At 44.7% G+C, this 15496-nt stretch overlaps 1 protein-coding gene across 1 annotated transcript in view; it reads right to left on the bottom strand.

Annotated features, from left to right (window-relative positions):
- The window catches only part of LOC141112539 (cytochrome P450 2J6-like), a 75546-nt gene extending 60582 nt beyond the window's left edge, over positions 1-14964 (bottom strand). Inside the window, exon 1 of the mRNA XM_073605456.1 lies at positions 14747-14964. Coding sequence (XP_073461557.1) covers positions 14747-14908 — 162 coding nt within the window. The 5' untranslated portion in view covers positions 14909-14964. The remainder of the gene's footprint in view (positions 1-14746) is intronic.
- Positions 14965-15496: the final 532 nt, after the last annotated feature.

Raw genomic sequence — 15496 nt, 5'->3', positions numbered from 1 at the left:
ACACAGTTAACCCCTTCACCGCCCCCTAGTGTTAACCCCTTCACTGCTAGTGACATTTTTACAGTAATCAATGCATTTTTAATCGCACTGATCGCTGTATTGATGCCAATGGTTCCAAAAATGTATCAAAATTGTCCGATGTGTCTGTCATAATGTCGCAGTCATAATAAAAATCGCAGAACGCCGCCATTACTAGTAAAACAAAAAATAATAATAAAAATGTTATAAATCTATCCCTTATTTTGTAGACGCTATAACTTTTGCGCAAACCAATCAATATACGCTTATTTCGATTTTTTTTTTTTACCAAAAATATGTAGAAGAATACATATCGGCCTAAACTGAGAAAAAATGTGCTTTTTTAAAAAAAAATGGGGATATTTATTATAGCAAAAAGTACAAAATATTGTGTTTTGTTCAAAATTGAAAAAAAAGGACTTCAATTTTGTTTGGCTACAACGTCGCACGACCGCGCAATTGTCAGTTAAATCGACGCAGTGCCGAATCGCAAAAAATGCTCTGGTCAGGAAGGGGGTAAATTCTCCTGGAACTGAAGCGGTTAAACCAATTTTTTTTTTTTTTTTTTCTTTATGCAAGGAGTTTACTACTACTTTAATAGTAATTTGTATGTGACTTTCAGCTTAGTATGCAGCTTAGTAAACAAGGTTAAACTGTGTTCACTTCAATCATCCAATCAAGTGCAAGGAAATGTTTTTTTTTTTCTTTTACATGTAATTGGGCATTTATTGTGAACAGAGCTTCACATTATTTATTATGCTCAATGAACGTTCACTTTGCAAAGTGATCAGTCTCTGCTGCTTTAGTAAATTAATCTTTTTGTGCATACAGTTTAATCCTAAGATTCACTAAGGTATATATATGTGTGTGTGTGTGTGTGTGTGTGTGTATATGTATGTGTGTATATATATATATATATATTACACCAACAATGACAACATGTCATAGCAAAGCTTAACCACTTGAGGAGCGTGGTTAAGATGGAGACCTGAGAGGACGTGTGTGTCAGGAGCTCCGCATCTGTGAGGCTAAATTATCCTTCCTACATAGGAATATCGCTTTCTATCCTGCTTGAAAGGCACAGGCAGACCTCGGGCATGAGAAAAGGCAATTCTGGTTCAAATCGCAAGCGGAATCCTACCTCTAATTCCCCGCCGTTGTCCCGGGCTACACGTGCTCTCGCCAAGAGCAACATGGCGTCTCAAACTGACCAGGCAGACCCGTCCGCTTTGGGGACTGAGCAGTTTAGTGCTCTAATGCAAGCCATCACGGGCTGCCAGACAACGCTTACGGCGAAAATTGAACAGATCCAGATGGAGATGGGGCTTGTGAGGAGAGACATGGACAAGTTTCGTGACATGCTATCTGAGTCTGAGAGAAGGATTGGGGACACAGAAGATACAATCCGTGAGCATGGTGCTTCCCTCCGCACTTTGCAACTAAAGATGAAAGCTGTGGAGACGCGAGCGGAGGATCAAGAGAATAGGAATCGGAGGAACAACCTCCGACTGGTGGGCCTTCCTGAGGGTGCCGAGGGCCGCGACCCGGCTGCATACACGGAGAGACTCCTGCGCGAACTACTGCCACAGGCCCCTTTCTCCCCTTACTTTGTGGTGGAGAGGGCGCATAGGATGCCGTCCGTGAGGGGCCCACCGGGAGCTCCTCCTCGGACCTTTATTTTCAGGCTACTGAATTTCAGAGACCGGGATCTGGTCCTCCGCGAGGCACGTAAACTGGAGGAGCTGCGCTATAAGAATGTTAACATTATGTTGTTCCCAGACTATTCTATGGAGACGCAGAGGCGCACTTTCGACCACGTTAAAGCCCAGCTGAGAGCGAAGGGATTGAAGTACAATATGCTATTCCCGGCCAAGCTAAAGGTGGTGGATGGTGAGTCACCTAAGTTTTTTTGCATCCCCTGAAGAGGCAACCCGCTGGCTGGAGTCCCTCCCGGGGGCTCGCTGATCTCATTCTCCACCTTACATCCACCTCCACTTTTGGTTCCCGGTCACATGTTGTCTTTGCCCGCATAGCAGCCATTAGTCTCAATGTTCTCTTGAGGCTATAATCCCTCCCCGTTGGGTGAGACTCTGCAGCGAGAGAAGTGTATCCCCCCCCCCCCCCCGAGCCCGGTGGTTTAGGTTATCCGGCGAACGGCGACTTTTGACCCGACATTTGCAAGACTGCAGGGGGACCTTATGGTGGGCGGTTGTGGCATACATTCCCCCGTGTCCCGCGCTGTTTCCCATGTGTTGTCTTGGGGGGGTGTGGGCGGGCAGCCATAACCGGATCTACTGGGCACCTTCTGTGCTTTATCTCCCCTGCAAGATGGAGTCGGGGATCCTCCTGTGTCTCCTGGAAGGACCTTCTTTCAAAGGCTCCCCCTGCCCATGATGTTCGACCGAAGGGGTGAGGGACGGACTCCGGATCTATTGCTTCTGCAGCTGCGAAACCCACGTGTAACTATACCTAATTTTATGATCAGGATTTATGGCTATGTCGGAACTCACTGTCACACACTGTGGTTCTTCCGGGGATTTGGGGTGGGGGTGTACATGGAGAAATTAGGGAGATCTCATCATTCCTTTGTATTCTGAGTTTCAGTTTTCTTTGCAAAGTACTTAGTCTGTCATGACAGGTTAAATAGTAACTAAGTTTGTGCCCTTAGCTTGTTCTAAGTGTAACACATTGCTTGTTCTGGATAGATATGTTCCTATATACGTGGATTACTGTTCTAGATAGATATGTTCCTATATACGTGGCTTACTGTTACAAGTTGCCTCCAGACATAACGGTTGGCGGAGCGTCCTGTTCCCGCCTTCAGAAAGAAGTCCTGGGTGTGTTCCTTCTTACGCACTCCCCCCACAGGAATCTTTCCTAAACTATAGATATATAAGTGTTTGTTGGGATAGGTTCAGGTACGCAGACACCCTGAGATATGTTTATCAGGGTGTGGGTTGGGTGGGGTTTTATGTTTTTTGATTTGGTTTTTCGATTTTTTTTTTTTTTTTCTTTTTCTTTTTCTTTTTCTTTTTAGTTTTATATTTTTGTTTAGTTTGCTCACATTTGATCGGTGTACTAATAAATAGGCATAACCTGTGGTGCTCTACGCTACTAAGCTGGATACTATGGATCAGCAGGCCCTCCATGGTTCTGGACTAGCGGGGTGTGTCAGTCTTTTCGGGTCCTGGCTACAAGGATCTCCTGTTATTTAACCCCCCCCCCCTTTTTTCTATAATATGGCTCCATTGAAAATCCTATCATGGAATGTCAGGGGTCTCAACAACAAAATCAAACGCTCCTTAGTCTTTGAATATATAAGAAAATATAATCCCCAAATTTGCATATTTCAAGAAAACCCATTTAGTAGGAAGCAAAATTATGAGTCTCAAGCGCCCCTGGGTGGGGCATCACTACCATGCCTCCCACTCGAGCTACTCCCGTGGGGTTAGTATTTTGATACACAAATCCCTGGGTTGTGAGATCCTTGGGGTAAAGCTGGACCCGGAGGGACGACACGTGCTGCTCCATGTGCTGGTCGACATGATTGAACTGGTGATCGTGGGGGTATACTTGCCACCCCCTGCTAATATGTCCCTCCTCCAATCTATTGCTTCGTTATTGTCACAATTCCCCACAGATAACGTGCTCCTAGTTGGAGATTTTAATATCCCACCCAACCCTTCTTTAGATAAGCTGTCGTCAGACCCCCAAACAGAATCTGCCCTTTCCAGATGGGCGCAGGTGTTTGGGTTGGTGGATGTCTGGCGATGGAAGCACCCCTCAGATCGCATCTATTCCTGCCACTCCTCATCATATAACTCGCTATCCCGTATAGACCTCCTATACGCAAGTGTCAGTATGCTCCCCAAAATACAGGATATCAGTATGCTCCCACGCGGTGTATCAGACCACTCACCGTTACTTTGCTGCATCCAAACTACAACACCCGCAGCAGATAGGATCTGGCCCCTATCAAAATTTTGGATAATACATCCCACTATTGAGTTTGAAATAAATAGCTTAATTAAACAATTCTGGACTCTAAATGCAGGCACCACCTCACCGGGGAATGATTGGGAGGCATTTAAGGCCTACATTAGAGGTTGCTATATCTCCTCAATTGCCACTGAACGCAAAAACGATCTGATTACACTGGAACAGGCGGAGGCAAATGCCCAGGCCCTTGAGGCTCGTTATGCTCAGACCACCAATCCCATCACAGGTCAGGACATGAAGGTAGCAAATAGGGAGGTGCTGCTACTCAGGGTGGCCAAGGTAAACAAACTCCAACTAGCCCAAACCCAGAAAATTTTCGAGCAGGGGGATAAAACGGGCAGACTGCTGGCCTGGAATTCTAAGGAGCAGTCCTCAGTTTCCACTATAGCATGGCTTAGGAAGGAGGACGGGACTTTGGTTGCTGCCCCGGTGGAAATCAATGCCAGTTTTGTAGAGTACTACTCTAAATTGTATTCCTCCAGGGCAAACTACTCTATGGAAGAGCTATCTGAGTTCCTAAATAGAGTATTGTTCCCGGTTCTTTCCTCTTCAGCGAGAGAAAGTTTGGAGGCCCCGATTACCCTGGAGGAGGTACAGATTGCACTGGCCTCAATGCAGTCGGGTAAAACCCCGGGGTTAGATGGACTCCCATCAGAATTTTATAAACAAAATATAGAGGCAGTGGCACCCAGGCTACACTACATGATCACCAAAACATTGCAGGAGGGGGCCCTTCCTTCCTCCATGGCTCAAGCCATTATAATAGTGATTCCCAAGGCGGGTAAGGACCCTCAGATTTGCTAGTCATATCGACCAATATCCCTCCTTAATTCGGACGCTAAAATACTGACAAAAATCCTTGCTAGACGTCTGAATGAGGTGATTCTCACCTTGGTGCATGAGGACCAGTCGGGCTTCATGCCTGGCAAAGGTACGGACATCAATCTCCGTAGACTGTACTCGGTCTTGGCCTCGGGGGTTGGAGACAGCTGCCCTGCAGTAGTGGCCTCCCTGGATGCAGAGAAAGCTTTCGACTCGGTCGAGTGGCTGTATCTGTGGGAGGTCCTCCGCAGGTTTGGATTTGGTCCAGTCTTCGTCTCCTGGGTCAGGGCCGTGTATGGGGCTCTGACGGCAAGGGTCCACACAGGTACTGTCCTATCTACACCCTTTTCTCTAAGTAGGGGTACGAGACAGGGGTGCCCCTTGTACCCGGGGCTTTTTGCACTTGCTATAGAACCCATGGCAATCCTCCTTGGTTCTGACCCTGCGATACAGGGTATTCCTGTAGGTCCCCTCCATGAAAAAATATCACTATATGCCGACGACACTCTCCTATACCTTGGATGACTGCATTTCCCTACGGACTGCGCTCTCGGTAATTGATGAATTCGGGAGGTATTCAGGAGTGTGTATAAATTGGGGTAAATCCATACTATTCCCACTTCGTTGCGGTACTGATCCCCCCCCCCCCCCCCCCCCCCGGACGAGCAGCTCCAAAGGGTTTCTCAGTTTAGATACCTGGGGGTGGAGATACACAGGGACCTAAAGCAGTTTATTCCTTTGAATTTGACCCCGGTGGTGTCCCAGCTGTCCCATAGGTGTGTAGTTTGGAAGAACCTTCCGCTCACGCCTGTGGGTAGGGTTAATCTGGTTAAGATGACCGTCCTGCCCAAATTCACTTATCTTTTTAGGCACACTCCTATACTCATACCAGTCTCGTTCTTTAACAAACTAGACAGCATAATTACTTCTTTCGTCTGGAAGGGAGCAATGCCTAGGATAGCTAAATCAACGCTGCAATCAGGGGCGGACTGACAACTCATGGGGCCCCCGGGCAATAGGAGATCCTGGGGCCCCACCTGTGTTCCCACTCACACTCAAGCCACACCCACACAAATCCCCACCTACATTTTGCACTGCCCACACTACATGCGTTCGTCACAGAATTACATTAAAGAAAGTGCAACAACAGGTACCTTTCCAAAATTAAAGTGATTGTAAAGGCTCATTTTTTGTTTTTTTAAATAACAAACATATCATACTTACCTTCACTGTGCAGCTCGTTTTGCACAGAGTGGCCCCAAACCTCAACATCTGGGGGTGGCTCTCGCGGCTCCCCCCGTGTCCAGCATTTGGGTCTATAGACACATGTTTACATACATGTGCTCATCCTACATAAAGCTTTTCATATAGAGCATGTGCTGGGATCATGGGGGTGCTTTACATTTTTTTTTTAATTATTTTTATTAACTTTATATAATTTTCACTGATCACCAATGTAAGGAGCATTCTTCTCACTGACCACCAATGTAAGGAACATTCTTCTCACTGACCACCAATGTAAGGAACATTCTTCTCACTGACCACCAATGTAAGGAACATTCTTCTCACTGACCACCAATGTAAGGAACATTCTTCTCACTGACCACCAATGTAAGGAACATTCTTCTCACTGACCACCAATGTAAGGGGCATTCTTCCCACTATTTATTGAATCCATATTGAGCACTATATTTGATTGGCTGTTTGCTTCTGCTTAGGCCTGGCACACACGCACAATCACAATCACGCACATGATGATGAAGTCATCATCATGTGCGATTGTGCGTGTTTGCCAGGCCTAAGCAGAAGCAAACAGCCAATCAAATATAGTGCTCAATATGGATTCAATAAATATGCATAGCCATAGATATCATAAATGACTACAGGAAGTAACCAGAGACTGCGAATGCAACTACAGGAGATAACCAGAGACTGGAGATGCAACTACAGGAAATAACCAGACTGCAAATGCGACTACAGGAAATAACCACAGACTGGGGATGCGACTACAGGAAATAACCAGACTGCAAATGCGACTACAGGAGATAACCAGACTGCGAATGCGACTACAGGAGATAACCAGAGGCTGCAAATGCAACTACTGGAAATAACCAGACTGCGAATGCAACTACAGGAAATAACCAGACTGCAAATGCGACTACAGGAGATGACCAGAGAGACTGGGGATGCGACTACAGGAGATAACCAGACTGCGAATGTGACTACAGGAGATGACCAGACTGGGGATGCAACTACAGGAGATAACCAGAGGCTGCAAATGCGACTACCGGAAATACCCAGACTGCGAATGCGACTACAGGAAATAACCAGAGGCTGCGAATGCGACTACAGGAAATAACCAGAGACTGGGGATGCGACTACAGGAAATAACCAGAGACTGGGGATGCGACTACAGGAAATAACCAGAGACTGGGATTGCGACTACAGGAGATAACCAGACTGCGAATGCGACTACAGGAAATAACCAGAGACTGCAAATGCGACTACAGGAGATGACCAGAGAGACTGAGGATGCGACTACAGGAGATAACCAGACTGCGAATGTGACTACAGGAGATGACCAGACTGGGGATGCAACTACAGGAGATAACCAGAGGCTGCAAATGCGACTACCAGAAATAACCAGACTGCAAATGCGACTACAGGAAATAACCAGAGGCTGCGAATGCAACTACAGGAAATAACCAGAGACTGGGGATGTGACTACAGGAAATAACCAGAGACTGGGGATGCGACTACAGGAAATAACCAGAGACTGGGATTGCGACTACAGGAGATAACCAGAGACTGGGGATGCGACTACAGGAGATAACCAGACTGCAAATGCGACTACAGGAAATAACCAGAGACTGCGAATGCGACTACAGGAAATAACCAGAGACTGCGAATGCAACTACAGGAAATAACCAGACTGCGAATGCGACTACAGGAAATAACCAGAGACTGGGGATGCGACTACAGGAGATAACCAGAGACTGCAAATGCAACTACAGGAAATAAAAAGACTGCGAATGCAACTACAGGAGATAACCAGAGACTGGGGATGCGACTACAGGAGATAACCAGACTGCAAATGCGACTACAGGAAATAAAAAGACTGCGAATGCAACTACAGGAGATAACCAGAGACTGGGGATGCAACTACAGGAAATAACCAGACTGCAAATGCGACTACAGGAAATAACCAGAGACTGGGGATGCGACTACAGGAAATAACCAGACTGCAAATGCGACTACAGGAAATAACCAGAGACTGGGGATGCGACTACAGGAGATAACCAGAGACTGCGAATGCAACTACAGGAAATAAAAAGACTGCGAATGCAACTACAGGAGATAACCAGAGACTGGGGATGCGACTACAGGAGATGACCAGACTGGGGATGCGACTACAGGAGATAACCAAAGGCTGCAAATGCGACTACCGGAAATAACCAGACTGCGAATGCAACTACAGGAAATAACCAGACTGCAAATGCGACTACAGGAGATAACCAGAGACTGGGGATGCGACTACAGGAGATGACCAGACTGGGGATGCGACTACAGGAGATAACCAAAGGCTGCAAATGCGACTACCGGAAATAACCAGACTGCGAATGCAACTACAGGAAATAACCAGACTGCAAATGCGACTACAGGAGATGACCAGAGACTGGGGATGCGACTACAGGAGATAACCAGACTGCGAATGTGACTACAGGAGATGACCAGACTGGGGATGCAACTACAGGAGATAACCAGAGGCTGCAAATGCGACTACCGGAAATAACCAGACTGCGAATGCAACTACAGGAAATAACCAGACTGCAAATGCGACTACAGGAGATAACCAGAGACTGGGGATGCGACTACAGGAGATGACCAGACTGGGGATGCGACTACAGGAGATAACCAAAGGCTGCAAATGCGACTACCGGAAATAACCAGACTGCGAATGCAACTACAGGAAATAACCAGACTGCAAATGCGACTACAGGAGATGACCAGAGACTGGGGATGCGACTACAGGAGATAACCAGACTGCGAATGTGACTACAGGAGATGACCAGACTGGGGATGCAACTACAGGAGATAACCAGAGGCTGCAAATGCGACTACCGGAAATAACCAGACTGCGAATGCGACTACAGGAAATAACCAGAGACTGGGGATGCGACTACAGGAAATAACCAGAGACTGGGGATGCGACTACAGGAAATAACCAGAGACTGGGGATGCGACTACAGGAAATAACCAGAGACTGGGGATGCGACTACAGGAGATAACCAGACTGCGAATGCGACTACAGGAGATAACAAGACTGGGGATGCGACTACAGGAAATAACCAGAGGCTGCAAATGTGACTACAGGAAATAACCAGAGACTGGGGATGCAACTACAGGAGATAACCAGAGACTGCGAATGCGACTACAGGAAATAACCAGAGACTGGGATTGCGACTACAGGAGATAACCAGAGACTGGGGATGCGACTACAGGAGATAACCAGACTGCAAATGCGACTACAGGAAATAACCAGAGACTGCGAATGCAACTACAGGAAATAACCAGACTGCGAATGCGACTACAGGAAATAACCAGAGACTGGGGATGCGACTACAGGAGATAACCAGAGACTGCGAATGCAACTACAGGAAATAAAAAGACTGCGAATGCAACTACAGGAAATAACCAGAGACTGCGAAAGCGACTACAGGAAATAACCAGACTGCGAATGCGACTACAGGAGATGACCAGACTGCGAATGCTACTACAGGAAATAACTAGACTGCGAATGCGACTACAGGAGATGACCAGACTGCGAATGCTACTACAGGAAATAACTAGACTGCGAATGCGACTACAGGAGATGACCAGACTGCGAATGCGACTACAGGAGATGACCAGACTGCGAATGCAACTGCAGGAGATGACCAGACTGCAAATGCAACTACAGGAGATGACCAGACTGCGAATGCGACTACAGGAGATGACCAGGTAGCCAGTTTTAAAATGTAAACTTTCAGCAATGCACAGCTATACAGGGGGGTAAACAACATTTCCAGGGATGGTTTAGCAAAAAAAAAAACGGGTCTACAGACCGTTTATATAATGTAGGCAGAAGGACCTACCTGACCATTCGGGCTCACCTCCCGCTCTCAGAGGTCCGGGGGCGGAGTTTTTGTCGATAGGGGGCGGAGCTTTTGTCGGTAAGGGGCGGAGCTTTCGTCGATATGGGGCGGGGCTTTCGTTGATAGGGGGCGGAGCTTTCGTCTGTAGGGGCGGGGATGTTTGTGGTCCAGAGCTGAGCTCTCAGAAGTGCAGGAGAGACACTCAGACTCAGACTACATGAGGAGAGGAGGGGCGGGGCAGGGCAGGGTCAGAGCATCAGTGGAGCTCCCTGCCCCACCCCTCCCTGCTGACAGAGCCTCTCTCAGCCTAAGCCGAGGTCTGCTCGGGCAGCGGGCTGGCCGCGGTGCTGGGAGCTGTAAAAATCCAGGAGGACGGGGTTTTCATGCGGTGCGGCGGGCGGCTTTTTTCCGCTGCTGACTGAGCCGCTCATGGGGCCCCTCCTGACGTCGGGCCCTCGGTCGGCGACCGAGTGACCGAATGGTCAGTCCGCCCCTGGCTGCAATTACCAGTTACGATGGGTGGTTTGGCTCTACAATGCTTCATAAAATACTACTGGGCAACAGTCCTGGTTACTGTTCGATGGTGGCTGTCCAAAACACAGACGAACCCCGCATCTAAATTGGAGGCGGCACTGTTGGGCTCACACGAGGAGCTCAATGTCTTAATACACAAGGGACCTAAATCTAACCCCCGGGTGACTACGCTCATGAGGACGACAGTTAGAGTATGGGATACGGTTGCCTCAAAGATGGGGAAACCGAATACGTGGTCCCCCTCGACCCCACTGTGGGGTAATCCCCATTTGTCCCACTTTGCTTCTATACCGGACCCGAACGTGTGGGTCAGATATGGAATTATAAGTCTGGGTGACATCGTTACCGAAAGACAGTTACTTACTTTTGATGCCCTAAAACATAACAAAGACCTGCCGAACCACATGTTCTTTCAGTACCTCCAATTACGTCACGCATACCGGTCCCAATTCCCCCCGGGGATAAATCTACAACTATCTGATATAGAAAACATGCTGCAGTCTCTAGACTGGGGTGGTACACTCTAACATTTATAATAGGCTGGTCGTGCTGGATACCTCTAAAGTCTCACGATTATACACAACATTGCAGAACGACATCCCAGGCCTGACTGACGAGGACTGGCAAGATGGGATTCAGCAATATCTACCCCTAATGATTTCAGCTAGAGACAGATACACCCAGTTAAAATTTCTTCATCAGGCCTACTATTCCCCTGCATGCCTGGCAAAGATTTACCCGGGTAGATCGGCAATATGTCCCAAATGTGGTTCAGACGATGCAGACTTCATCCATGTGGTTTGGTCCTGTCCTGTGGTAGAGGGATACTGGAGGGAAGTCCTGTCTGAGACTAATTCTATAGGTGAGATCATGGTCCCATTTAGTCCTATTCCGCTCCTGTTAGGCATCTGCAATTTCCTTGAAGCCCCCCAGAGGAAGAAACTATTTGTTTTTTTTTATGCGAGGAAAGCCATTCTTTTACAATGGAATCAGACACAACCCCCCACTAAACAGCTCTGGCTGTCCCGGGTAAATGCCGCTCTGCCCCTCTACAAATTAACGTATCTAGGAAGAAACTGCTCATGCAAATTCGATAAAATTTGGGCCTGTTGGGTTAAGGCGAGACATCTGTCCCTAGAATAATTACTGTGAGTTATACTATTCCCATGACACCTCTCCTTTAGTAGCACTTTTCTGTGCGATCACGTTAAAGCTCCAATTCACTCATAGGAACCAAGTGCTACACTGGACTTGGAGAGACCCACCCTTCCCCCTCCCCCCTTTTCCTCTCCCTATCCTTTCTCTAACCCCCAGTCCCTTCCCAGGTCTCCCCCTCTTATTTCCCCTCCCCCCCCCCCCCCCTCCCTAGCCCTCGAGTTCTTAGCTGTCACTTTGGGTAATATTGTAAATGCCAACTTGTCATTTACTTTTGCAATAATAGGTGCACTTGCTATAACTGTGTGTTTGCACAACAGATTGTTCCATTGGTAAATGACTATGCTAATTGACTTTGTAATGTGATTTATACTCTGTCTGTCTGAACAATTGAATAAACTTTATGTTAAAAAAAAAAAAAAAAAAAAGCTTAACCACTTCAGCCCCGGAAGATTTGGCTTCTCAATGACCAGGCCATTTTTTGCGAAACGGCACTGCGTCGCTTTAACTGACAATTGCACGGTCGTGCAACGCTGTACCCAAACAAAATTGGCGTCCTTTTTCCCCCACAAATAGAGCTTTCCTTTGGTAGTATTTGATCATCTCTGCGGCTTTTATTTTTTGCGCATTTACAACAAAAAAAGAGCGACATTTTTGAAAAAAACACAATATTTTTGCTATAATAAATATCCCAATTTTTTTTTTTTTTTTATATATATTTTTGCTAAAAAAAAAAAAAATCGCAATAAGCGTATAGTGATTGGTTTGCACAAAAGTTATAGCGTCTACAAAATAGGGGATAGATTTATGGCATTTTTATTATTATTATTTATTTTTACTAGTAATGGCGGCGATCTGCGATTTTTTTTTTTTTTTTTTTTTTTTTTATTGAGACTGCGACATTATGGCGGACACATCGGACACTTTTGACACATTTTTGGGACGACTGACAATTATACAGCAATTAGTGCTATAAAAATGCACCGATTACCATATAAATGTCACTGGCAGTGAAGGGGTTAACACGAGGGGGCGATCAAGGGGTTAACTGTGTTCCCTAGTGTGTTCTAAGTGTAGGCTGGACAGCAAGTGGTTAAAGGAGAAGTTTGGGAAACACAAAAAAAGAAGGATGCAGCTTTGTTCATACTTCTCCTTTAACTGCAGGTTGAAAAAAATGCTAGTATACTTGCCACCCTGGTATTATGACTGAGTTAAATTTTTTTTGACTCACCAGTGTACCTAGATTACACAATGTTTTTTGTTTCTTTTACTGGATTAATGTACATCATGTAAAATGTAATAGGCATTACAGTTGATATAATGGAGTTCATTGGCATATTAATTTAACCACTTCAATATAGGGCACTTTCACTCCCTTCCTGCCCAGGCCAATTTTCAGCTTTCAGTACTGCCACACTTCAAATAACACTTGCGCGGTCATGCAACACTGTACCCAAATGAAGTTTTTAACATTTTTTTTCACACAAATAGTTTTCTTTTGGTGGTATTTAATCACTACTGGGTTTTTCATTTTTTGCTAAATAAACAAAAAAAAAAAGAAAAAGGAAAAAAAACTGCGCTAAGGTGAATCAAAATAGTGTACCTAAACACAAATAAAACTATTGGTAAACAGATCTTGAATAATAAAAGCAGCGATTCTTCTGCACAACAACTGTGTAAATAAAGAAAAAGAATAGAATCGCGCTAAGGCATTAACTTAATAATATATACATTAATCAATAATACTGCCCATGAAACATGTGCATATACCACGTATCATGAACAAGTTGGCAAGAAATGATATGATGCCAAAATTAGAAACAAAAAGTGAAATCAATAAATGTTGATGAAATTAAAATGTATATGGCATAATGTCCAAACACTAAAATAGCCAAACACCCGTGAACAAATGAATTGAAATACAAAAATATTGGAAAAAGTCCATCAAATTATGAATTGTATGGAATCTTCCATGACGTGAAAAATCTTGTGTTCAATCCACCACCAGTGATAAAGATTTGCCGCTTACCAGAACCCCATAATCCCCCACTACAGAGGATCAGGGGAAGCCTGTACATAAAAAGCGCTCCGGAGCTTAGCAAGTGGACCCGCACTATAGATTCGTGGGTGGTAATAAAACATGCAAAGATACCAAATGAAGCTATTGGAACTCAGATCCCATCATATCTCCCCAGCTCATAGATGACGAGTGTGGCATGAAAGATAAGAGAAGCTGAACTTCCTGCGCTCCTCCCAGTTCTCACCACACATCATTTTCCTTTACTGTACACTGATGAATCTAATGCAACTATCAAATATACAGATGAAAGTGACAATCTTTTAAAATAATTTCCTGGATTAGAGTATACACTATCTGATCTGTAAATAATTACAAATAATATGATATTAATTAGTTCCAATATGCAGAAAGACAGCAAAGGTTGGTAACTGTAGTCAGTCCTGAGAACAGAATGCAATATAAGCTTCAACAAACAGGGCCCTCTGATTCCTCCTGTATTGAATTATAAACTGTTGGAGCTATATAAATACTGTATAATATTAATATCAATATTCCTAATGCATACATATCTGTAAAAGGCTGTGGGGTAACCAGGTGTTGTAGCAGAAAGCAGCTGGAGACTGGTGAAACCATAGATTAAAATATATATTGCCAGCACATCATAGATTGTAAATATTAATGTTCAAACATTTATTTGAAAAGATCACCTCACACTGGTAAAGTGCAAGGTTTTGGGGTCATACAAGACCCCTTCGTCAGGTTTTGATCACATGCCTGACAAATCGGACCTGCATGGCCTTGAAAAGTTGCATCTTACCACTGTGATGTGATCCTCTCAAATATATATTTGGATGTTAATTTTGACGATCCTCGGTTTGCTGGTGATATATATTTTGACTTGAGAACAGCGCATTTTTCCACAAGCAAGTACTGTACATTCAATGTCAAATCTTCAAAACCCAAGATTGACTTTCCAATTCAGGTGGGTGGCTATGACTCTAGTTGCTGAGCTACTGTCAGCATATAAATAGATGTTCAGTTTTCTTTTTATCTTTTAACTTACCTCTCTCATGTTCTTTATAGGATTAGAAAAGTCCATTTGCAGTATATTACCCAGTACAGGCAATGCTAGAGGCCCAGGAGGGAAATCCTTTGGACGAGAGAATTTCTTCCATAAAAAAGCCAAGAGGAGGAGGCCCAGCAACAGTGCAGTACTCAGCTCCATGATGGAGAAGTCACACTGTCTGTGTCTGCTTCCTACTAGAATACAAAGTACAACACTGAGACTACACCTCCCTCAAAGTCTGATGTAATCACCATTGGTGTTTAGTTACACTCAACTTAACTAGTTAAAACCCACAAAGCAAGATTTTCGTGTTCTAACCACAACAGCGCAAGTACAAAAAGGACTAAAATTGCTCAACACAAAACGGCAAGCTACAACAAAAAAAAATTCAAGGAATTATATAAAGGTGCAACTAACAATTATTTTCATAATCGATTAGTTGGCCGATTATTGTTTCCACTAATCTAAATATTTGGTGTATAGTTAGCATGTAAAGTTTTAAAAACGACAATTTGTTGTTAAATATCTCTTTGCAGTGGTAAATATAAATAACTAGCTATATGGTTAGGGAACAAAATATCTGATCCACGGAGAATAACAAACTGAAGACATATATATACTGTACATACTATTATGTACATGAAGCCTTAGAGGTTGAATCTGGTACATATCATCAGATTCAGAGATCAACATTTTTATTTAAAAAAAAAAAACACGTAAAAGGACCTAAAAATGTGGATTTGCAGA

The sequence above is a fragment of the Aquarana catesbeiana genome, linkage group LG11, assembly GCF_042186555.1.
Source record: "Aquarana catesbeiana isolate 2022-GZ linkage group LG11, ASM4218655v1, whole genome shotgun sequence".
NCBI lineage: Eukaryota > Metazoa > Chordata > Amphibia > Anura > Ranidae > Aquarana > Aquarana catesbeiana.
The sequence above is the reverse complement of the archived record's forward strand: the minus strand, read 5'-3'. Positions and strand labels throughout refer to the sequence as shown.